The 26,639-nt window shown below is 39.5% G+C and overlaps 1 protein-coding gene across 2 annotated transcripts in view; it reads right to left on the bottom strand.

The window, feature by feature from the left end:
- The window catches only part of RIC1 (RIC1 homolog, RAB6A GEF complex partner 1), a 514,431-nt gene extending 488,257 nt beyond the window's left edge, over positions 1-26,174 (bottom strand). For both annotated transcript variants that reach the window (XM_053702556.1, XM_053702557.1), the window contains exon 1: positions 24,969-26,174. In XM_053702556.1, the coding sequence (XP_053558531.1) occupies positions 24,969-25,109 (141 nt within the window). In that variant the 5' untranslated portion in view covers positions 25,110-26,174. The remainder of the gene's footprint in view (positions 1-24,968) is intronic.
- Between the last annotated feature and the right edge of the window lie 465 nt (positions 26,175-26,639).

Here is a 26,639-nt window from a genome sequence, read left to right as displayed (position 1 = left end):
TGTCAATCGATTAGTTGGTCTGCGATTAGTTGGTTTGCACACAGCACCAGCTGCTTCACTCAGATGACCTCCTGCACATGGTATGGTGTTTTATGGTTATGTCCTTAGCCTAAAGGACGTTTACAGACCTTTACTTTTCACTTTTTCAAGACCGTAAAAGTATCTTTTTAAGCTTACAACTACTCCTGGCTTATGTGCAACCCAGAAATAATAGGAGTTATCATTTGGATTGTGTATGGTAAATCATGGGATTTGGGACTGTGCTTTGCATGATATAGTGCCAAGCTTGTTATTTACACCTAGACCTAGAATGATGGGACCTCTATAAATTGATGTGCACTATTATCTGTTTGCACAATTATTAGTGGATCGCTTGCTATTGCTGAATATATGTACTGTATAGATTAATGTGTAAGGCTTTGTCCTGTTATTGATATATAGTCCTTAGCACTTTTGACTTTTTTTAAATTGATTTTTTTTTTAAATAAATTGTGATATTTACCAGATTTAACCTCTATAAGTATATATTTGTTATTTTAAGAGCAGACTAGATGTTTTTCCCTAACCTTATAGCTGGTTATTTACTATTGTACATAGATATTAAAGATATTTTTATGTTAAAATGAAGTCCAGGCTTACTTTAATGAGAGGCCCCTTGCCAAGAAGGAAAATGCTTGGCATTGGTGGAGCCAACAAAGATAAATATCCCGCCTTGACGAAATTTCAAAACCCTACTTATGCATCTCAGGCACCTCAACACCATCCGAGTGCCTCTGCTCTGCTGCAGGCAACATAGTTAGCAAAAAGAGAGCAAGCCTCAGCCGGGAACATGTGGACATGTTGATATTTTTGCATTTCAAAGCAAAGTTTCTTAAATAATGAATAACAGAATGTTAGAAACAGTGATAGTCTACCTCTTTATAGTTCTACCTTTCAGTTTGTGGTTTTGTTTTGCTTAACTAGTCTTCTGCTGCTTAAAAATTGGACAATTATCCGATTAATAAAAAAAAATATAATCGTCCGATGAATCAATTATGAAAATAATAGTTAGTTGCAGCCCTAGTTTGGGCTAATTTGCATCAAAACACACTACGAAAGTTCCCAATCGCCTTGCTGATAAAATTCATTGTATGGGATCAGGCAAAAACAGAGGCACACACAAAAATGTTATAGCGCTGAACCTTCATCCAACAACTACGACGTACAGTTAAAGCATAAAAATACTAGCTTTCATGTGATTTAGCAACAAAGGTCAATCATTTGTATGGCCTTTAAGCTAATATACCAGTTTTTATTTTTGCTACTTGTGAAAAACATAAATTTATGCTTACCTGATAAATTTATTTCTCTTGTGGTGTATCAAGTCCACGGATTCATCCATACTTGTGGGATATTCTCCTTCCCTACAGGAAGTGGCAAAGAGAGCACCCACAGCAGAGCTGTCTATATAGCTCCTCCCTTAGCTCCACCCCCCAGTCATTCGACCGAAGGCTAGGAAGAAAAAGGAGAAACTATAGGGTGCAGTGGTGACTGAAGTTTTTAAAATAAAAATATACTGCCTATCTTAAATAAACAGGGCGGGCCGTGGACTCGATACATCACAAGAGAAATAAATTTATCAGGTAAGCATAAATTATGTTTTCTCTTGTAAGATGTATCGAGTCCACGGATTCATCCATACTTGTGGGATACCAATACCAAAGCTTTAGGACACGGATGAAGGGAGGGACAAGACAGGTACCTTAAAACGGAAGGCACCACTGCTTGTAGAACCTTTCTCCCAAAAATAGCCTCAGAAGAAGCAAAAAGTATTGAATTTGTAAAATTTGGAAAAAGTATGAAGCGAAGACTATGTCGCCGCCTTACAAATCTGTTCAACAGAAGCCTCATTTTTAAAAGCCCATGTGGAAGCCACTGCTCTAGTAGAATGAGCAGTAAGTCCTTCAGGAGGCTGCTAGCCAGCAGTCTCATAAGCCAAACTGATGATGCTTTTCAGCCAAAAGGAAAGAGGTAGCCGTAGCCTTTTGACCTCTCTGTTTACCAGAATAAACAAAAAACAATGAAGATGTTTGACGGAAATCCTTAGTTGCTTGTAAGTAAAACTTTAAAGCACGAACCACATCAAGATTGTGCAACAGACGTTCCTTCTTTGATGAAGGATTAGGACACAGTGAAGGAACAACAATCTCCTGATTGATATTCCTATTAGAAACAACCTTAGGAAGAAACCCAGGTTTGGTACACAAAACCACCTTATCTGCATGGAAAACAAGGTAAGGTGAGTCACACTGTAAAGCAGATAACTCAGAAACTCTTCGAGCCAAAAAGATAGCTACTAAAAACAAAACTTTCCAAGATAGAAGCTTAATATCTATGGAATGCATAGGTTCAAACGGAACCCCTTGAAGAACTTTAAGAACTAAGTTTAGGCTCCATGGTGGAGCAACAGGTTTAAATACAGGCTTGATCCTGACAAAGGCCTGACTAAATGCTTGAACGTCTGGGACATCTGCCAGACGTTTGTGTAAAAGAATAGACAAAGCAGATTTGTCCTTTTAAGGAACTAGCTGATAATCCCTTCTCCAATCCTTCTTGGAGAAAAGACAATATTCTAGGAATCCTAATCTTACTCCATGAGTAATCCTTGGATTCACACCAATAAAAATATTTGCGCCAAATCTTATGATAAATCTTCATGGTGACAGGCTTTCTAGCTTGAATCAGGGTATCAATGACCGACTCAGAGAAACCACGCTTTGATAGAATCAGGCGTTCAATCTCCAAGCAGTCAGACGCAGAGAAATTAGATTTGGATGCGTGAATGGACCTTGGATTAGAAGGTCCTGCCTCATTTGCCGAGTCCACGGTGGAACCGATTATATGTCCACTAGGTCTGCATACCAAGTCCTGCGTGGCCACGCAGGTGCTATCAGAATCACTGAAGCTCTCTCCTGCTTGATTCTGGCAACCAGACGTGGGAGGAGAGGAAATGGTGGAAATACATAGGCCAGATTGAAGGACCAAGGCACTGCTAGAGCATCTATCAGTACCGCCTAGGGATCCCGGGACCTGGACCCGTAACAAGGAAGTTTGGCATTCTGACGGGACGCCAGATCCAATTCTGGTGTGCCCCATACCCACTCCCCCAGATGAAAAGTCTGACGACTTAGGAAATCCACCTCCCAGTTCTCTACCCCTGGGATATGGATTGCTGAGAGATGGCAAGAGTGATCCTCCGCCCATCGGATTATTTTGGTTACTTCCATCATCGCTAGAGAACTCTGTGTTCCTCCTTGATGATTGATATAAAGCTACAGTCGTGATGTTGTCCAACTGAAATCTGATGAATTTGGCCACAGCTAGCTAAGGCCAAGCCTGGAGCGCATTGAATATCGCTCTCAGTTCTAGAATGTTTATCGGGAGCAGGGTTTCCTCCCGAGACCATAAGCCCTGTGCTTTCAGAGAGTTCCAGACTGCACCCCAGCCTAGCAGGCTGGCATCTGTCGTTACTATGAGCCACTCCGGCCTGCGGAAACACATTTCCTGAGACAGGTGGTCCTGAGACAACCACCAGAGAAGAGAATCTCTGGTCTCCTGGTCCAGATGCAGTTGAGGAGATAAATCTGCATAATCCCCATTCCACTGTTTGAGCATGCATAGTTGCAGTGGTCTGAGGTGTAGGCGGGCAAAAGGAACTGTGTCCATTGCTGCTAACATAAGTCTGATTACCTCCATACACTGAGCCACTGATGGCTGAGGAATGGAATAAAGAGCTCGGCAAGTGGTTAAGAGTTTTGATTTTCTGACCTCCGTCAGAAATATTTTCATTTCTACCGAGTCTATCAGAGTCCCTAGGAAGGAAACTCTTGTGAGAGGGAAGAGAGAACTCTTTTATGCTCACCTTCCACCCGTGAGATCTCAGAAAAGCCAACACGATGTCTGTGTGAGACTTGGCTAGCTGGGAAGTCGACGCCTGAATCAAGATGTCTAGATAAGGCGCCACTGCTATGCCCCGCGATCTTAGAACCGCCAAAAGGGACCCTAGCACCTTTGTGAAAATTCTGGGAGCCGTGGCCAACCCGAAGGGAAGGGCCACGGACTGGTAATGCCTGTCCAGAAAGGCAAATCTGAGGAATGGATGATGATCTCTGTGAATAGGGATGTGTAGATACGCATCCTTTAAGTCCACGGTAGTCATATATTGACCCTCCTGAATCAACGGTAGAATAGTCCGAATAGTCTCCATCTTGAATGATGGTACTCTGAGGAATTTGTTTAGAATTTTGAGATCCAAGATTGGTCTGAAAGTTCCCTCTTTTTTGGGAACCACAAACAGGTTTGAGTAAAACCCTAGACCTTGTTCCGCTTTTGGAACTGGGCGGATTACTCCCATGGTATGAAGGTCTTCTACACAGCGTAAGAACGCCTCTTTCTTTGTCTGGTTTGCAGACAATTGAGAAATGTGAAATCTCCCCCTTGGGGGAGAGTCTTTGAAGTCCAGAAGATATCCCTGGGACACAATTTCTAAGGCCCAGGAATCGTGAACATCTCTTGCCTAAGCCTGAGCAAAGAGAGAGAGAGAGTCTGCCCCCTACTAGATCCGCTCCTGGATCGGGGGCTACCCCTTCATGCTGTCTTAGAGGCAGCTGCAGGCTTCTTGGCCTGTTTACCCTTGTTCCAAGCCTGGTTAGGTCTCCAGACCGACTTGGATTGGGAAAAATTCCCCTCTTGCTTTGCAGCAGAGGAAGCTGAAGCGGGACCACCCTTGAAGTTCCAAAAAGGAACGAAAATTATTTTGTTTGGTCCTCATTTTATTTGTTCTATCCCGAGGGAGGGCATGGCCTTTCCCTCCAGTGATGTCTGAAATAATCTCTTTCAGTTCAGGCCCGAATAGGGTCTTTCCTTTGAAAGGGATGTTCAAAAGTTTAGATTTTGATGACACATCAGCAGACCAGGACTTAAGCCGTAACGCCCTGCGTGCTAAAATGGCAAAACCTGAATTCTTTGCCGCTAATTTAGCCAGTTGGAAAGCGGCATCTGTAATGAAAGAATTAGCCAACTTAAGGGCCTTAATTCTGTCCATAATATCCTCTAATGGAGTCTCCATCTGAAGAGCCTCTTCTAGAGCCTCGAACCAGAAAGCAACTGCAGTAGTTACAGGAACAATGAACGCAATAGGTTGGAGAAGAAAACCTTGATGAACAAAAATTTTTCTTCAGGAGACCCTCTAATTTTTTATCCATAGGATCTTTGAAAGCACAACTGTCTTCGATAGGTATAGTTGTACGCTTAGCCAGAGTAGAAATAGCTCCCTCCACCTTAGGAACTGTCTGCCACGAGTCCCGCATGGTGTCAGATATGGGAAACATTTTCTTAAAAACAGAAGGGGGAGCGAACGGAATACCTGGTCTATCCCACTCCTTAGTAACAATATTCACAATCCTCTTAGGGACTGGAAAAACATCAGTGTAAACAGGAACCTCTAAGTATTTGTCCATTTTACACAATTTCTCTGGGACTACTATAGGGTCACAATCATCTAGAGTCGCTAATACCTCCCTGAGCAACAAGCGGAGGTGTTCAAACTTAAATTTAAAGGCCGTCATATCAGAATCTGTCTGAGGGAGCGTCTTTCCTGAATCAGAAATCTCTCCCTCAGATAACAAATCCCTTACCCCTACTTCAGAACATTGTGAGGGTATATCGGATATGGCTACTAAAGCGTCAGACGGCTCAGCATTTGTTCTTAACCCAGAGCTGTCACGCTTTCCTTGTAAACCAGGCAGTTTGGATAAAACCTCTGTGAGGGTTGTATTCATAACTGCGGCCATGTCTTGTAAAGTAAATGAATTTGACGCACTAGAGGTACTAGGCGTCACTTGTGCGGGCGTTACTGGTTGTGACACTTGGGGAGAGCTAGATGTAAAATCCTCATTTCCTTCTGTCTGAGAATCATCTATTGCAATATTTTTAAGTGCTAAAATATGCTCTTTATAGACATATCAGTGCAAGTGGGACACATTCTAAGAGGGGGTTCCACAATGGCTTCTAAACACATTGAACAAGGATTTTCCTTGGTGTCAGACATGTTAAACAGGCTAGTAATGTAACAAGCAAGCTTGGAAAACACTTTAATCAAAGCAAAAAACACTTGGAAAAAAACGGTACTGTGCCTTTAAGAGAAAAAAAGCTGCACAATCTCTGCTGTGGCGCCTACCTGCCCTTTAGGAACAATTTGTGGGGGGAAAAACTTCTTTACAGCCCTCAAACACAGTAGGAACCTCTGGAGAAGCAGCTGGATGTCTCTGAGGAAAAGAAACGACGCAACTGAGGCCCGAAAATAGGCCCGTCCCACCTCACTCGATGTTATGGGGCCTAAAAGAAAAACAACAGAGTGTTTCTTAAACTAGCCATGTGGGTTAATAACCCTTAAACAAGCCACAATGACCCCTTAAAGTCCCTCAAAAAACGTTATGTTTGCATTTTTTTTATAAAAAACAAAAACGTTTTTTTCCTATCAGTGTCACCAGTAACTAATGAGCCCTTTATGCAAGCTGGGATTCCTACTAAGTGTCTGAATACAGCTTACCCTTCCCTCATGGGGATATTGCCAGCCTTTTCTAGAATTAACACAGTCTGTCTAGAAAAAAATAGACTGAACATACCTCAATGCAATTTAGCCTGCAAACCGTTCCCCCAACTGAAGTTTTCCTGTACTCTTCAGCCCTTGTGAGAACAGCAGTGGATCTTAGTTACAAAGTGCTAAGATCATCATCCTCCTTGCAGAAATCTTCATCCCTTTTCTGCCAGAGAGTAAATAGTACACACCGGTACCATTTAAAATAAACTTTTGCTTGAGAAAATAAAAACTAACATTTTTGTCACCACACTCACTTTACGCTTCCTAGTACTTAGAGTAGGCAAAGAGAATGACTGGGGGGTGGAGCTAAGGGAGGAGCTATATAGACAGCTCTGCTGTGGGTGCTCTCTTTGCCACTTCCTGTAGGGAAGGAGAATATCCCACAAGTATGGATGAATCCGTGGACTCGATACATCTTACAAGAGAAATAAGAATTAACACACACACAGATTGTGTTTTTTTTATATATATTTAACATTAGTTTTGAGTTTTATCATCATTACAAACATGAAAGAAATAGATTTGTGATTTGACTCATACTTTAGGAATCCAAATAATGTGCAGGTTGGGGAGAAATTAAAATAAATGGAAAGATTTTTTTTTAGTTAAAAGAAAGAAAAAAAAGTCTTTAATTACAAAATGTTGCTTGTGAAGAGGTAAACATATTTAAAAAGGAGAATAAAACCCAATTTTGCTTTCATGATTCAAATAGAACATAGTTTTAAATAACTTTCCAACTTAATTCCTTTATCAAATTTGCTTACTATCCCATATTTAATACATTTACAAGAAAATCGCTTTTAAAAAAAAACAATAATAAAAGATTTGTTAGTCTATAGAATCTGCCTTGAAATTCTAAAAACAAAATTTATGCTTACCTGATAAATGTATTTCTTTCTGAATATGGTGAGTCCACGGCATCCTCAATTACTGTTGGGAATATCACTCCTGGCCAGCACGAGGAGGCAAAGAGCACCACAGCCAAGCTGCTAAGTATCACCCCCCCTCCCACAAACCCCAGTCATTCGACTGAAGGTAAATGGAGAAAAAGGAAGTAACACAAGGTGCAGAGGTTAGTTAAAAAAAAAAAAAAAAAAAAAACACAGTCTCAAATAAAAAGGGCGGGGCCGTGAACTCACCATATCCGGAAATAAATTTATCAGGTAAGCATAAATGTTGTTTTCTTTCCTAAGATATGGCAAGTCCACGGCGTCCTCAATTACTGTTGGGAACCAATACCAAAGCTAGAGTACACAGAGGACTAGAAAGGGACAAGACAGGTTAGACGTAAACAAGGCACCACCGCTTGAATAATTTTTCCCCCAAAAGAAGCCTCAGCCGAGGCAAAAAAAAATATCGAATTTGGAAAAAGTATGCAGAAGAGACCAAGTTGCCGCCAAGTTCCACAGAAGCTTCATTTTTGAGAGTCCAAGAAGAAGAGACAGCCCTAGTGGAATTAGCTATAATTCTCTCTCAGGAGGCTGCTGCCCAGCAGTCTCATAGGCCAAACAAATTATACTACCCAACCAGAGAGAGAAAGAGAAGTAGCAGTAGCTTTCTGACCTTTAAGTTTCCCAGAAAAACAAACAAACAAGGCAGAAGACTGGCGAAAATCCTTAGTCGCCTGTAGGTAGAATTTTAAAGCACGCACAACATCAAGGTTGTGCAACAAACGTTCCTTATGAGAAGGATTAGGGCATAGAGAAGGAACAATAATTTCCTGATTAATATTTCTATTCGAAAAAACTTTAGGAAGAAAACCAAACTTAGTACGAAGAATCGCCTTATCGGCATGAAAGATAAGGGAAGGAGAATCACACTGCAAAGCCAAGAGAGTTCCGAGACTCTCCAAGCAGAAGAAATAGCAATAAGACAAAACCTTCCAAGATAACAACTTAATATTTATGGAATGCATCGGCTCAAATGGAGCCTGCTGCAAAACTCTAAGAACAAGATTAAGGCTCCAAGGAGGAGCAACGGACTTAAACACAGGTTTGATTCTGACCAAGGCCCATTAAAAAGATTGCACATCCGCCAGACGCTTGTGTAGCAAAACTGATAAGGCAGAAAACTGACCCCTCAGGGTACTGACCAACAAACCCTTCTCCAGATCTTCCTGGAGAAACGACAAAATCGTAGGAATCCTGACCCTACTCCAAGAGTAGCCCTTGGATTCACACCAATAAAGGTATTTACGCCATATCTTATGGTAAATCTACCTAGTAACAGGCTTGCAAGCCTGAATCATGGTCTCAATGACCAACTCAGAAAACCCACGCTTAGACAGAATTAAGCGTTCAATCTCCAAGCAGTCAGCTTCAGAGAAACGAGATTTGGATGAATGAAGGGACCCTGAAGTAGAAGGTCCTCCCTCAGAGGCAGTCTCCAAGGTGGAAGAGATGACATTTCCACTAAGTCTGCATACCAGATCCTGCGAGGCCACGCAGGGGCTATTAGAATTACTGATGCTCTCTTCTGTTTGATATGAACAATAACTCATGGAAGGAGAGCGGACGGAGGAAACGGGTATGCCAGCCTGAAATTCCAAGGGACCGCAAGAGAATCTATTAGAGCCACCTGAGGATCCCTTGACCTCGAACCGTAACTTGGCATTCTGCCGAGACGCCATCAGATCCAGCTCCGGCACCCCCTATTTGAGAGTCAAGCTGGAGAATACCTCGGGATGGAGAGCCCACTCCCCGGGATGAAAAGTCTGTCTGCTCAGAAAACCTGCTTCCCAGTTGTCCACTCCTGGAATGTGGATGGCAGATAGAGAGCAATTGTGAGCTTCCGCCCACTGAATAATCCGAGCCACCTCTTTCATGGCTTGGGAACTCAGAGTTCCTCCCTGGTGGTTGATGTAAGCCACTGAGGTTATGTTGTCCGACTGTAACCTGAAAAACCAGGCTAATAACTGAGGCCAAGCCATCAGAGCATTGAAAAATCTCTCTCAACTCCAAAATATTTATGGGGAGAGCTGACTCCTCCCGAGTCCAGAGACCCTGCGCCTTTAACGAGTCCCACACTGCTCCGCAGCCCAGCAGGCTGGCATCCGTGGTCACAATCACCCAGGAAGGTCTCTGAAAGCATGTTCCCTGAAAGAGATGATCCTGAGAAAGCCACCACGGGAGAGAGTCTCTTGTCGGCTGATCTAGATCTATCCTCTGAGACAGATCCGCATAGTCCCCATTCCACTGCCAGACCATGCATAACTTCAGAGCTCTCAAATGGAATGATGTCCATGGAAGCAACCATCAGACCAATTATCTTCATAAATTGAGCCACTGATGGCCAAACAGTAGACTGTTCGAGAGAGGCAAGAGGAAAGAATATTGGCTTTTCTGACCTCCATCAGAAATATTTTCATTGATAGGGAATCTATTATGGTCCCTAAGAAAACTACCCTTGTAGCTGGAACAAGGGAACTTTTTCCCAGATTCACTTTCCATCCGTGGGAACGTAGAAAAGAAAACAAGATCTGTGTGAGAGTTTGCTTGTTGAAAAGATGGCGCCTGAACCAGAATGTCGTCCAGATAGGGTGCTACTGAAATTCCCTGAGACCGAATCACTGCCAAGAGAGCCCCCAGAACCTTTAAAAGGGACAGTCTACATCAGAATTTTTATTGTTTTAAAAAGATAGATAATCCCTTTATTACCGATTCCCCAGTTATATTTATATACTTTTTACCTTTGTGATTATCTTGTATCTAAGCCTCTGCAAACTGCCCCTTTATTTCAGTTTTTTGACAGACTTGCAGTTTAGCCAATCAGTGCTGGCTCCCAGGTAACTTCACGTGCATGAGCACAGTGTTATCTATATGAAACACATGAACTAACACCCTCTAGTGGTAAAAAACTTAAAATGCATTCTGAAAAGACGCGGCCTTCAAGGTCTAAGAAATTAGCATATGAACCTCCTAGGTTAAGCTTTCAACTAAGAATACCAAGAAAACAAAGCAAAATTGGTGATAAAAGTAAATTGGAAAATTGCATGCCCTATCTGAATCATGAAAGTTTATTTTGGACTAGACTGTCCCTTTAAGAAAATTCTGGGAGCTGTGGCAAGGCCAAACGAAGAGCTACAAACTGAAAGTGGTTGCCCAGAAAGGCAAATCTCAGAAATTTTGTGGATGATCCCTGTGAATGGGGACATGAAGGTACGAATCCTTCAGGTCTATGGTCGTCATGAACTGACCCTGTTGGACCAAGGGAAGAATTGAACGTATAGTTTCCATCTTGAAGGACGGTACTCTGAGACACTTCAGGTCTAAAATAGGTCGGGAACCACAAACAGATTGGAATAGAACCCTAGACCCTGTTACTGTACTTGGACTGAAACTATCACTCCCAGGGAGAAAAGATCCTGTACACATTTCAAGGACGCCTCTCTTTTTATCTGGTCTGCAGCTAAAGCCACAGATAACGCAGAAGATACCTGGGCAGCAATATCTGCTTGCAAATAGACTCCTCCAGGAGATTGAGAGGAACCGGAGGGCACTGCCTGTGATGCTGATAAGGCTTGGGACGGGTGAGGAGAATGCTGAGGCAAAGTCTGAAAAGCATTATCCTGCAAGACATTTGGCTCATAGGCAAAAAGTTTATCTTTATTTTGTAAAGTCCTCTCTATGCATGAGGAACAGAACTGCATGGGTGGCACCACTTGATTATCCAAGCACAGGATACAATTGTCTATAGGAGCAGGATCCTGATCGATTATGTAAGGAATGTTGTTCTGTTGCTTTAAATAAAAATTGCAGTACTCAGTAGTACAAATCGCTAAAGGGAAATAAGGCTCGTCTCCTCCAAGAGAATTTCTTGAACTCTTAGCAAAATGGATAAATATTTATTTAGCAAATATAATAATCACACTAACATGCAACTCTACACCTCAGTCTATGACTGAGGTGCTTACCTGCCCCCTCGAAGAGACCGAGTGAAGTCCCAGGCAATATCCGAGCAGAATAAACGCTCTGTAATGACTTCTCACCGGGGGCAACTCAGAGATCACGTGACCGGCTTGAGAAAATGTGCCACTAACTTACAAGGCACGCTTCCAGCCGGAAGAGAACAAGTCAAAATGAAGCTGTTTCCTGCAACGCTCAGTTAAAGGGAAAAGGAAGTTCCTGCAATGATCGGAACAAAGGCAAAGAGTGCCTATCGTGAGCCAAATTAAAGTTAACTCCTACCATAAAGCGTATAACTCGCTATCTCCTAAACACATGTCAAAATGCCTGCCACTGCCAAAGATTAGCCCTTTCTACAGGGTTCTAGTCCCAACTTTTTGCAGGTTCTTAAAGGTTAACCCCTCAGTGCCAGTCTCCCAGCCCCAGAAGACGAAGGCACTTATCTGCATCTAGCCATCTGGCAGGAGGACAGCCTACCCGGTATGAGAGGATGCCACTCCTCACAGAGACCTGTAGAAAAAAAAAAAGAGAACAGAGTAAACCTACTCTGGCTTTCTATTTGAGGGCAGCAACAATGTCACAAGTTCCTAACTGCTTTAAAGCCACCACTACTCTACTGAAGAGATTAACGTGTACTACAGCTATACCCAGAACACAGGAAAGATTGGAGCAAACCTACTCTGGTTTTCAAAATAATAAAATCTTGCTTGTAGCGAAGAAATCCAATTATCTACAGACACCAAAACTTCACCTCCTCCTTGCACCAAAAGCAAAGAGAATGACTGGGGTTTGTGGGAGGTGGAGTGATACTTAACAGCTTGGCTGTGGTGCTCTTTGCTGCCTCCTGCTGGCCAGGAGTGATATTCCCAACAGTAATTGAGGACGCCGTAGACTCACCATATCTTAGGAAACAAAAGACATGAAATATGGACAAGAGAAATGGACTTGTCATTGCATCTGCTAAATTCAGGAAGCATTTCCTACTCCACTGAAGCTTTATTGCAAGGTTTACACTAGGTTGATATATGCTGCCAAAATCATGTCAGACCAATCTCATACAGAAAGCAAAAACAATTACTTTACTCTAAATGTTTGGGGTCTGTAGTGACTGCCATCCCAAGGTAAACATGTTTAACTTCTTCCAATTACTTTTAGCTATTAAAAAGAGCCTTTAACATACAATGCTTGAGTACAATTAAAATAATTTCAGATATTACATACATACACATAAAAAAAAAATTACACATTGCCCAGGTTATCAAAATGTATTAAAAATGACTGCAGTGATGCATATGCAGCAATCATTCAACTCTTGCTGGACAAGAGCGTGCACAGATAATCAAGGGAGTTCAATAAGTCATCAATTAAAAGCGGTCATGCTAATGTGTACAGTAAGAAAACGCAGCAAAAAAAGCAAAATTTCTAATCAGCAGGAATGACTTTAGCAGCTCAATATGGTAAATCATAGGTAGAAAATCATTGAAGCATGGGGAGCCAAAAATGTGCTTCTATGTGCTCTTGTATAAGTGCTATGTGCTCTTGTATAAGTGCATTACAGTAGTGGTTCTCAACCAGGGAAGTGGGACATCCTACAGTGATATACAGAGGTGCTGAGGGTGTCACATAGAATACAGACTAAGAATAAAACCTTTTAAAAGTGCTTATGACTTTTTTGTTGGCATAAGAATTTTGAAAATGTTTTAGGTTGTATACATTCTACAACAGTACATATACAGTATTTTCATTTTTCTTGAAATGCATTGCATTAAACTGGACATAAAGCCCCAAAGGCAAAACTTTTCTTCACTTTCTGCGTTTCATTTTTTTTAGTGAAAACCTTTCTAGAGGTTATTTTGAAATAAAATTACATTTTAAATGAGGTAGTTACACTAAATCACCAGCTAAATTGCAATGTGTTGATTAACTGGAAAGTAAAGCATTTTTTTCAAGTTTTATAATATAGTGCAGTTAAAAACTGCATTGCAAATTAGCTGCTGACAAAAATTTGTTTTCTTTTTCACTTGGCCTAAAATGTAGAAATGTAGTAATAAAAAAAGGTTAATTGCTCACAAGAACATCTTTCATTCAGAAGTCACCGCTTTGCAGATTAGGAAAAGCTGGGAAAGTCTTGTGGAGCGAGGCAGAGAGTTCCACAAGATAGGGGCCAATCTGGAGAAGTCTTGTAGATGAGAATGTGAAGAGGTAACAAGAGAGGAGGTCGTGAGCAGAGCAAAGGGGGCAGTAGGGAGAGTATCTGGAAACGAAGTTAGAGATATAGAGGGGAGCATTGTTATTGAGAACCTTGAAAGTCAGAGTCAGGATTTTGTGTTTTATGCTGGAGGTTAGAGGAAGCCAGTGAAGGGATTGGCAGGTAGGTGCAGATGATGAGGAACCACATGTAAGGAAGATCAGCCTGGCAGAGGCATTTATCATGGATTGTAAGGGAGATCAATGGCAGCTAAGGAGGACGGAGAGGATGGAGTTGCAATAGTCAAGGCGGGAAATGATGAGAGTGGATCAAAGTCTTAGTTATGCTTAGTGTGAGGAAGTAGCAAACTTTGGAGATGTTTTTAAGGTGAAGCAGTCAGGCATTGCCCAAGAACTAGATGTGGGGAGTGAGCGTTCTGAGTCAAGTGTGACCCAAAGACATTGGGTATGCAGGATTGGGGTAAAGATACCAATAGTTATAGAAAGTTGGGGGTAGAGATTTTGGAAGAGTGGGGAAATAAGGAGCTTGAGAGATTATCTTAAGGTAATGAGAGGACATCAGGATGAAATATTAGAAAGACAGTTGGTGACACAAGTTAGCAAGGAAAGAGACAGGTCTGGTGTAGAGAGGTAAATTTATGTATCACCAGCATACAAAAGATATTGAAACCCGGGGGACTTTAATAAAGAACCTACGGATGATTTATAAATTGAGAAGAGAAGGGGGCCAGGGACAGAGACTTATGGTACCTCAAAAAAAGTGGTAAAGGGTCAGAGGATGCGCCAGAGAAGGCTACACTAAAAGGTCTGGTTAGATAGATAAGAGGAGAACCACAAGAGGGCTGTGTCACAGATGCTGGAAGATTAGAAGGTTTTTGAGCAAGACAGGGTGGTCAACAGTGTCAAAGGCTGTCGATAGGTTGAGGAGGATTAACAGAGGAAAGTGAACTTTTGAGTTTGCTGTAATTAGGCAATTAGTAACCTTAATTATTGCTGTTTCTGTGGAGTGTTGGGGGCAAAATCCAGATTGCAATGGATTAAAGAGGTAGTTGAATGTGATGAACGAGTTTTTTTTACACGTGCCTTTCCAGAAGTTGTGAGGCAAGGGGAGTAGGGAAATAGGGTGGTAGTTTGATGTGGATGATGAATCGAGAGAAAATCTTTTGAGGATAAGTGTGATAAGTGCATCTTTAAGGGATGAGGAAAATCTACCAGTGCTCAGGGAGAGATTCAAAAAGTGTGAGGATTAGAGTAAGAGAAGGAGAGAGGGTGGGCTTCAGTTGTGAGGGAATGGGATCAAAGCGACAGGTAGTGAGGTGAGGAGGGAGGATATAAGGGCAGAAACTTCTTCCTCAGTAGCAGGGACAAAAGAGCTCAACATGTGGCTTTGTGGGTTTTGGGAATCAGCAAAAGGTTGGAAAGGTTGGAGACTTGTAGCATGTAGAGAGATAAATTTATTTCTGATGGAATCAATTTTGTTGGTTAAGTGGTTGGCAAAATCTTGAGCTAAGAGACAAGTGGAAATAGATGGTGGGGGTGGGCAGAGGAGGGTATTAAAATTGGAGAACAAACATTTTAAGTTTGAAGAAAGAGTAGAGATAATCCTGCTTAGAGAAGTTAAGGGCAGAATAGTAGAAGTTTAAGATGAACTTGTAATGAAGAAAGTCAGATGTAATTTTCTCCAGTGTCACTCAGCAGTGTGGGAATATCTGCGTAGGTACCGTGTCAGAGGAGTGTGCCAAGGCTGAGGATAAGTGCGTGACTTTCAAGCTGTGGTGGGAGGTGCCAAATTGTCAAGGACTGATGTAAAAGTGGAATTATAGTGTCAGATAGATTGGTCAGGGCAGGAAAAGGAGATGGAAGAGAGCAGAGTTTTAAGAGAGTTTGTAAGATGCCAATGGATTTTGGTGTGAAGGTTAGGAGGGAGAGCAGTAGGAAGTGATGTGGTCAGATATGATGGTCAGTGTTTGAGCGAGTGCATCGATAGCTGAAAATCAGATCAAGGGAGCATCCGTCTTTGTGAGTGGGTGAGTCAGACCATAAGAGTGAGCTGGAGAAGTTATTTTTGCATTGGGACAGTGTACAGTAAAATTCCTTCTCTTTAATTTGTTTCCAATTACTTGTTGTACCGACCGCAGGTTTTAAAATGTAGGGGAAATTGTTCCTTCAGGTATATTTATGTATATTAAATAATGGTTTCTACTAACTGAAACCACAACCCAATACAGTGGGCTGATCATGTAGGGAGAGATTACTTCATTATGTTGTTTTCTGTCCAATTATTATTTACACAAAGTCCTCATCTTCTTTATTATGGTTTAATCAAAGGCCAGTTATTAGAGAGAGAACAATCAAAATGCAAATGTTAGTATTTTTCTGTCACAACCCCCCACTAGGAACATTTACCTAAATATTCTTGTTTAAATGTTTTTTATATAACTAGAACTTAAGCTCAGAAATGTTCAGTATGGGTGGGGATACCAAAAGCAAAATCAGCTATTTCAAATGGGGAAATAAAAGTAGAGGAGCTATTTGTAAACAACTTAATACACTCCAGTAGGTAAAATAGATCATTGGAAACACATTAAAAAGGGAGAACATATAAGAGTACACTGCCCCTTTAAGGTATCACCAATCTTTAGTTCAGGCATCTCACAGGAAATTAAAAATTACACCAAGTGTGTCAAGACAAAAAGATTGGATAATACAATATACATTTCTGAATGCTAATGCTCAAATAACCAAAAAACAAATCTGCAATATATAAAAATGTCCGATTAGTTTGGCATCTTATTGACCATCAAATATAAGTCACAAGAAAAACCTGAACACTAATGGTTTCAATATAGGCAAAATAATAAACCCAACAAGGAGGGATTCCTTTATCTGATCACTGGTAAACATCTTGTGAGGTAACATGAGGTCAGTGACAGCTTGCAAATTAATCACATGATTGTCTTAACCACTGACAGATATTATGCAATAAGGCTAAAAGAGTGCAAGGATGTCATACACTAAGGATACTGCACCTCAGGCACTGACTAGCTGAAAAAAAAAAAAAATCAGACCTGTTAATTTACTTTCCAAAGCCTGGGAGCCTAGCCAAGCTGTATGAGAAACAGGAAGGAGGCAACCACTACCACTTTCAGACTACCAAGCTCCCACAGTTGTCCGATTCACCGCTTTTTATCATTTAAAAAAAATATAATAATAATAATAATAATAATAATAATAATAATAATAAATTTGTACAAAACACAAAGTTAAAACTACAGACATTTGGACATAAAACCCTTTTTTTTTCTTTTATGATTCAGATAAAGCATACAACTTAACAACCTTCCAATTATCTTCTATTATCAAAGAAGCTTCATTCTCTTGTTATCCTTTGTTGAAGGAGCAGCAATGCACTACTGGGAGCTAGCTGAACAAATCTGGTGAGCCAATGACAAGAGGCATATATGCAGTTGAGCGTTAACTAGCTCCCAGTAATGATTGCTGCTACTGAGCTTACGTAGGTATGTTTTTCAACAAAAGATACAAAGCAAATTTAAGATTAGAAGGAAATTGAAAAGTTGTTTAAAATTGAATGCTTTGTATGAACCATGAAAGACATGTTGGTGTCCCTCTAAATTATTTGTGGCTGCACACTTCTAGAAACTAAATCCTACAGAAAAACTTAAAGGGACATTAAACCCCAAATTTTTCTTTCATAATTCAGACAGATAATACAATTTTAAACAACATTCCAATTTACTTCTATTATCTAATTTGCTTCATTCTTTAGATATCATTTGTTAAAGAAATAGCAATGCACACGGGCGAGCCAATCACAGGAGGCATCTATGTGCAGCCACCAATCAGAAGCTACTGAGCCTATCTAGATATGCTTTTCAGGAAAGAATATCAAGAGAATGAAGCAAATTAGATAATAGAAATAAATTAGAAAGTTGTTTAAAATGGTATTCTCTATCTGAATCATAAAAGAAAAAAATTGGGTTTAATGTCCCCCCCCCCCCCCCCCCATATGAATGCTTGTCCCTGTTAATCAATACAGGTGCAGACTTGACAAGATTGATGTGCAGAGGATGAAGAGAGGAGGTAACCGAAGTTCTAAAACTATTAACAAAGGAAGATTACAGGACTGTGACAAATCGTTATGGGGTCGATTGATCAAAGGTTTCGCCTGCCTTCGCCCTCCTACGACTACAGGTTCTCACAAGAGAACCTGCAGTCCGTATTTATGGAGCAGCAGTTATCAGACCGCTGCTTCCTTAACCTCTTCTCCACCTCTTAGGTGGAGAATTTTAATCTCCCCGGTTGGACTGTCAGCTCCTGCCCACGCATGATTGGCTGTGCGCAGGCAGGAGCCGAGCTGCGGCAGACAGTGGCGCATATTACGTTACTATCCACTGTAGCTTGATAAATTGACCCTATGTGTATGCAGATATGTAGCACTGAAGATAAAAGATTCCCTTTTAAGTTCTGGATAAAATGTGCAAAGCCAGAAAATTCATGGAGTTTACTTACTGGAAATTAAAAAACAAACAAAAAACTGTCAAGTCAAAATTGAAATGCACATAGATTAATTGCACCTTTGGATAGAAACATAATAGCAATATACATGTTTTTGCAACAATGCTTCTAGTAAAAGTTATCATTGTTTTAGTGTTAACATTTTTGTCTGCATGTGCATGTGACGCATAACTAGATATCCTCAGTGCACCAACATTTTTAATACTGCAGCTGCTCCGAATGCCAGTGGGGTTGTATTATGTCAGCAGTTAAACAATTAGGAATTACCAGATGGAACAAGCACTTTAGGCTTTCTGAGCAAATGTTTTTAAAATGCTGGTGCACTGTGCATACTTAAATATACTTTTGAAACAGTGATAGCTTTTATTAGAAGCAGTTTTGCTAATACATGTATATTACAAAAATGCTTCTTTTCAAAACTGAAATGCAGCCATGTAGATTCCAATATAAGCTGGAATGTCCCTTTAAACTTTGATAATTCAGATAGGGCATGTCTTTTTAAACAGCTTTCCACATTACTTTTATCATCAAATTTGCTTTGTTCTCTTGGTATTCTTTGTTGAAAGCTAAACCTAGGTAGGCTCATATGTTAATTTCTAAGCCCTTGAAGGCTGCCTCTAATCTCAGTGCATTTTGACAGTTTTTAGGGGTTAGCACTAATTGGTTGAAAATGCAAGTCTGTCAAAATATACTCCTATTATCAATTTTTCTTTATTCGCTTGGTATTTTTTATTTGAAAAAGCTGGAATGTAAGCTTAAGTAGCTGGCCCATTTTTGGTTCAGCACCCTGGGTAGCAATTGTTGATTGGTGGCTACATTTAGACACCAATCAGCAAGCACTACCCAGGTGCTGAACCAAAAATTGGATGGCTCCTAAGCCTACATTCTTGCTTTTTTTCAAATAAAGATACCTAGAGAACGAAGAAAAATTGGTAATTGGAGTAAATTTGAAAGTTACTTAAAATTGCATGCTCTATCTGAATCATGAAAGTTTAATTTTAACTAGACTATTCCTTTAAAGTGTTGGTTATGCAAAACTGGGGAATGGGTAATGAAGAATTTACTTTTTTAAACAAAAATTCTGTGAGTAGACTGTCCCTTTTTTTTCCCCCTCTAGTGGAAAAAATGAAATGCTCTATTTCGTTAGTTATTTTTGGATTAGTGCCTGTCTCTCACTAACCAGTGCAAAGCTTGACAAACCCGGGAGCCAGGGGGTTATGCTCTATATAGCTATAAAAAAAAAAAATACTACTGTGGCTCCTAAATTTTAAACATTTGTTGACCCCTAAACTAGGATATAAACAAGCTCAGGAGTAGGTTGTAGCATATACATAATAAACAAGGGACAATAGTACTACTCTGCTTTCACATCTCACAACTTTTAATGTGTTCTATTTAAATGAAGAGGTACCAGGTAAGGAGGGGATGCATTGTAGCAGATGTTCTGCAGCATCTGTGTAGGAAGTAAGCCAGATAATGGGGCATTTATCGTAACATACTAAATGTAAAGCAAGCCACCTGCATGTAGAAAACTTGCCAAAAACTGTCAAACACGCAGCTGTTTATTTTAAAGGAACAGTAAACTGGCTTAAACACATAGTTAAAGTATGGCTCATGAGCCACAGAGAATTTCTGGAAACTGCCTCTGACAATCACCAGCAGTAATCAAGCAGTCTTATTTATAAACAAGACAATATTAAAAACCTCTTGCTTTTGTTAACAAAAAAAAAAAAAAAAGTGCTTTATCATACTCCCTATAAGGACCAAACGCAAAATCTGTATGCTGCACTTCAAAATAGCTGGGTCAGGCTATTTGCAGCAAATTCAAAACTTTAGTTACACAATTTGCTTTTTGGCCTCTCTAGGAAGAGTAAGACAAAGCATACAGTTTACAGAAAAGCAATAGCTGTTTTGTGTCCCTTTAAAGCAAAGTATTTAGGCTTCTCAATATTTGCATCAAAACCCATGCTTTCTGATTGTCATTTAGATAAATACAGTACATGGAGGTTTTAAAGGACCATTATATTTATAATTACATGTGCTGCCCTTTTATTAATTTATATCCTGCAAATCTTTGTGTGCTTGCCCTCCCTGTGAGTTAAACACATAGGTAAAGTAACAATTGGGTGCCGCATAAAACGGCTTGTCCTGAGCAGAAACTGCCAGTGACGCAATCATCTGTGCAACTAGCATTGCTGATTGGTTCAGTGGCAGTTTCTATACGGGATCAGCAGTTCTCAGTAGCTCCCGAGTAGTACTTTAACTATGTGTTTAAATACATTGCATTGCAGGGTCACTAGTGATGAAATTCCATGCTCTAATGAAGGAGAGTGTGCCATTTTAATCACTATAACAGCCCTTTAAACTTATTTTGAACAAAAGAAGGCCAGTACTTCCCTTATACAAATCATCACATTTAGGAAGTATATGCAACATGTCTGTAGGACACGCTACTAATAAATGAGTGACACGTTTTAAGTACTGGCTTTAGCAAAGCGCAGTTATTTTTCATATATCTATAAACCTAATTTATTCAATCGAAATGAAAACGCACATTTTAATTTTGAATAGAAACTTTTTTTTTGCAATACATATCAGCAGAAACACTGCTAGTAAAAGCTATCATTGTTTCACAGAGATCTTCTACAATGTAAAAGGCATGTGGAGCATATTTGGATATGATCCATGCACCAACAATGTCTGTTGAGAACCAGCAGTAGCTTGTATCTCATATACAGAGTCATTGCCGATAAGATGACATGCAAAGCCCCCCTCTCCGACAGACATATGCATGGAGCATATCTAGATATGTTAAATAAAATGCCAGTGCCATTCCCTTTAAAAGGGACATTCTAGTGTAAAAAATGAAATGTTCTGTTTTGTTAAAGAATTTCAGTTTTTTTTTTAAAAACACATTCCATTACATGGGTTAAACATGTAGTTACATTGCACTATGAAAACCCCCTATTTGTGATTGGAAAGTATACATGCTTCTCATTTGTACACCAGATGTATCCTTATTTTGAGTGACATAGGAGCAAACAGACTATGTATTTAACCCTTTTGCAGAAGTTAAACACACAATGAAAGAAAATGTGTTCTGATGAAAGTATTTAATTTATTTTTTTACAGTGGAATGTACCTTAAAAATAAATAAGTAAATGTAATAAAAAAAAATATATATATGACTTCTGCCTAGCCTCCCATGGTTTTGAACCTGGTGGGTACAACAAGATTTAAGGCTGTGACACACTGCAAGCGATGCGGCGCGAGGCGATGCAGCTGCTTCGCTCCGCGTCGCATCGCTTCTGAAGTTCAAATATTTCATCTCTGAGCGCTCAGCTACGCGACCTGACGCAACAGAGTGCTCAGAGATGAAAAGGCAGGACACACTGAGCACACACAGCTGCATGTACACGCTGCGCGTCGCTCTGCTTGCAGTGTGTCACAGCCTTTAAGCAGTATTACTTCACAACATAAAAATGTAGTAGATAACTGGAATAGAGGTATGGATTAAAATTCAGTGAAATGTTCTTTTTTCTAGGCTAGATGGCCCTATATATTCATAGCTGCCATAAAAAAAAAAAAACATGGATTTGTCAAAACACGTCTGAAATATTATTTAAAAAGGAGTGCATCAGTCTTGTTAAAACATGCTAACTTCTTGTTTACTGTATCAGAAATTGATTTACTAAATAATCAGGTAACAATTCAGAGGAAATATTTTTGAAAGAATTGTCAGAGGTCAATTATAAGGCTGAGGCATAACATCTGATGCATTTAATTCACCAAAGCCTATTGTGTTCATTTTGTCTTCAGATTTACTCTAGGAAAGCACTTAATATAGTATTTCCTGGTATTCAAATACCTAATGTGTTATATTTAATAGGGACAGTCAACACCAGAATTATTGTTGTTTAAAAAGTTAGTTAAACCCTTTATTACCCATTCCCCAGTTTTGCATAACCAACACAGTTATAATAATAATGTACATGTTTTTCCTCTGCAATTACCTTGTATCTAAGCCTCTGCAAACTGACCTCTTAATTCAGCTCTTTTGACAGACTTGCATTTTAGCCAATCAGTGCTTACTCCTAGGTAACTTCACGTGCGTGAGCTCAATGTTATCCATTTGACACAAAATAATGCCCTCTAGTGGTGAAAAACTGTCAAAATGCATTCAGATTAAGCTCTAAGAAATTAGCATATGAGCCTACCTAGGTTTAGCGTTCAACTATGAATACCAAAAGAACAAAGCAAAATTAGTGATACAGGTAAAATGGAAAGTTGTTTAAAATGACATGCCCTATTTGAATCATGAAAGTTTATTTTGGACTTGACTATCCCTTTAAACTGCATTTGGTAGTTCCTTGACATTACCTTTTCTGCAGGCTGTTTTCTGCTGTGAAACATGCCATTAAAAGGATAGAAATAAAGTCTTCCGGGTATGCCAAGAATTTAGTATTTTATAGAAAGTATTACAAATGTGGCTTATAAAAAAAAAATTATATAAAATTTGTCAACACCAGATAGAAGGGGTTTCAAAATCCCTAAGAATATGATAAGAAAACAGTGTATAAAACACATGCTTATCTGCAGGGCCAAAACAAACTTCTTATAGTGCAGAGGAAAGGGACATTGTAAAAACTATTTTCTATAGTCCATACTAAATAAGCAGCAGTTTAACATTAATAAATAATTTGCATAAGATGTAAAATAAATTTTAAAGGTGAACTGAATCAAGCAGAAAATTCAGGTTTGTGTTCAACAAATACTGCTTCATGCATGCACACTAGCAATCAGGGACAGAATGAAAATACATGTGTAACAAAAAAGTAATACACTTAAAGAAAACAATAAGCAAAATGTTGCTTTAATAAAAAAAGTGTCAGAAATTAAAGGGTGATAAAAAGCGTAAAAAATAATTCTCTAACGTTTGGGAGCATTTTATTATTGCACTATTGCTTGTATATATCTGTGTTTAACCTCCGCAAGTAGGTTAACTGCACAATTAAAATAGGCTCAAAGGCAGAAATGCACTACTAGGCCCTAGCTGACCACATTTGATGAGCCTATGACAAGAAGCATATTAGTGTAGCCACCAATCACCCGCTAGCTCCCAGTAGTGCACAGGTCCAAGAAAGGAGAAAACCTTCCTCATGAAAAGAATACACATATAGCACTCTGGGTTATACACTAATTGACAGCTAAATTAGTTGATATGATATAAATAATAATAATAATATTAACTAGTATTTATATAGCGCCTTTCTCCCAGTGGGACTCAAAACGCTTTTTCAGCGCTCGCTCTCGGAATTTACCAAATCGGCAGCTGAATAGTAATAGTTGTTATTATTACCCAATTTAATGGTACTCATTCATACATGAAAATTAAACTTGTGGGCAAGAAAAAAAGTTAAAACTTAACATTATTTAACTTAATAAATGTTAAGTTTTAACTTTTTTCTTGCCCACAAGTTTAATTTTCATGTAAGCAGTTTATATCATATCAGCTAATTTAGCGGCCAATTAGTGCATAACCCAGAGTGCTATATGTGTATTCTTTTCATGAGGAAGGTTTTCTCCTTTCTTGGACCTGTGCAGTTTCAAATACACACAGCACCTACACCCCGTGTATATACACATAAACCAACTTTCTTTGCAGTCAGGGGTATTAAAGGGTTAAAATACAAAACAAGTAGTGCCATTGACCCCTTTTTTTCTCTAAATATAGCTTCCAGTAGTGTATAGCTGCTCTGGAGAATACCTAGGTATGCATTAAAACAAAAGGATACCAAAAAGGACAAAGTTGGACAATAAAAGTTGCAGTCTATTGAAATTACAAGCTCTATCTAGATTAAACTTTCATTTCCACTTAAAGGGATGTCAAACCCAATTTTTTTCTTTAATGATTCAGATCGAGCAACTTTCTAATTTACTTTTATTATCAATTTTTCTTTGTTCTCTTGGTATCTTGTTGAAAAATGGGGACATAAGCTTAGGAGCCTGTCCATTTCTGGAGCACAATATGGCAGCAGTTTTGCAAGATTTGCATTTGCAAGAGCAGTAGATGGTAGCACTATCTCCTGCCATGTAGTGCTCCAAACAACTACGTAGGTATCTCTTCAACAAAGAATATCATGTTAACAAAGCAAATTGGATAATAGAAGTAAATTGGAAACTTTTTAAAAATGGTATAATCTGAATCACAAAAGAGAATGTTTGGGTGTCATATTGCTTTAAATATGTTAATATAAAATATGCCATATGCAAACTGTTTAGAATTCACACAGAACTGTACCTTACACAGAATGTAGTGGGTTGACCATTCTTTCAATAAGACTCAGTAACTGTAAATTACGTTTTGTGAAAATAGAAAATACAATTAGGATGTTACATCTCAAATAGTGGGCGACAGATGACTTCTGAAGCCTTGTTGATTACATTCCTAAATTCCATACTTCCCCTCTGGCATGCATGTTTCCCCCTACCCATCCAATTAACTACCATCCTAGCAAGCACCAATATTCCCTTTTAATGCTTTTTTGTACAGATAGCGAGACACAATTAGGGAACAAAGAGTTCACCACTAGGGCCCTTGAACTTTAGCATTTATAAATACATAATAAACAGGACATGTTAGCAGCATTAATCTCTTTTAGATTACCTAGAATACTTACTCTGCTGTACCAAATACTGAGCTGGGTCTGGGACAACACTGCAAAAAATATCCTCTGAGAATCTGGCCGAATGTGAAAGGGCTTTTCTAGGCTTTTCAGTGGACATAACAGCTTTTTGGGCCATCCACTTAAAAAATACATGGTGCCTTCTTTACACTGGATCTATAAATCACTGGTTTATTTTAAACAATCTTTGAAGTTAGCAAAAAGGGCTTTTGAAATTTGAATGTTAATGTTCTTGGGTAAAATGATTGGCGTCCCACCAAGATTTATTACTCACTGTATTTAAAATAAACAATATAAAACTTTAGGATTTATGAAATTGTTTACCAAGGCATTGTATGCACATTATTTTTATATCATCCTCAGTGACCTGCCTTGATTTCTTCTAATTACCAGATTAAAAAAGCCAAGTAAAGTTTCAGAAACTATTTGCTGTTGTCTTAAACTTAGCTGTCAACAGCCAAATCAAACATCTTCCTTTAAATGCACGGTTTAATAACAATTGATTTTCTCAAGATGCTTATGTTAGGCAGCAGGAAAATGCAGATGTGGCAGTTAAAAAAAGGAAAAACTTGAGGCTCGGTTTCCTGTAGAGGATATCCAGTAAGCAGCCAACCCAATAAACTTAGTAACATTCCAGGTAACCAGACAGAAAAATTCCTAAATCCCCAGGTTTGTCAACAAAAAGTAGTTTTAGTCACAATCAATATCCACAAAAGTAACAGGAGGATGATCAGGATTTAGGCTTCTATTAAACACAGTGGATAATAGACATCTGGAAGGAAAAAAACAATATCCAGTTTAGATTTTAAGTTAAAAAAATAATGTGTTACTCCGTGTGCTGATTCTTATAATTAAATTGTTTTTTGTCTCGTCCATTTTGATTTCTACATCCAAGTGGTCTTCAAATCCATAATGTACGTACGAACACAGCCCTCCTTCTCCTGGTGTCAGCAAGACAGGAGAGAGCTGTAGGGCAGCATGGTGTCCCTGGCTGCCAGCTGATCACAGACCTAGCGGCCGCCTCACATACAAGTGACCATAACAGATGCCACACACAACGGACTGCTCCCAGTTACTACGCAAATGTGTATGTCCTTGTCTATCAAAGCCTGGGATTTCCTGTTTATATCACGCAGCCTTCTCTAATGTTCTCCTCTGCTCCCCGGCTCTAGGCAAAGCCACCAACTCCGCCATCTTAAAACTGGGCACAAGCCAAGGGAAGGGGTGGAAAAGTGACATAGGAGCGAGGCCTCCAATTGGTCAGGGGAGGGATGCTGGAGGGCTGTCACGCAACGTCAGAGAGCAGGGGTAATGTTGTCATGGGAATGAGGGAGGAGCGAGGTGATAAATAGGCAACAGTGATGTTGTCAAAATATGCATTGCAATAAAGCTTTAGTGTAAAAAAGTGTACGTGGTGAAGAATTCTTGCAAAATATCCCAGCCTTTACCGGTCTCGGGCTGATTGGCTGCACTATTTGCATTCTTATTGGATAAGTGAAAGTAGCTACTATGTTCGGTTGTGTACTCTGATTGAATGTTGGGCTAGTTAGCAAATTTTTGTGTTCCTGTTTTTTATAGTGCAGTTGTTTTGATTAGTTCAGACAGATGTGAGTGTGATTTATTTCTTCAGGTGGCGGTGTTTTTTTTTTTTAAACGTTAAAGGGA

This window comes from Bombina bombina, chromosome 2 (genome assembly GCF_027579735.1).
Source record: "Bombina bombina isolate aBomBom1 chromosome 2, aBomBom1.pri, whole genome shotgun sequence".
Taxonomy (NCBI): Eukaryota; Metazoa; Chordata; class Amphibia; order Anura; family Bombinatoridae; genus Bombina; species Bombina bombina.
The sequence above is the reverse complement of the archived record's forward strand: the minus strand, read 5'-3'. Positions and strand labels throughout refer to the sequence as shown.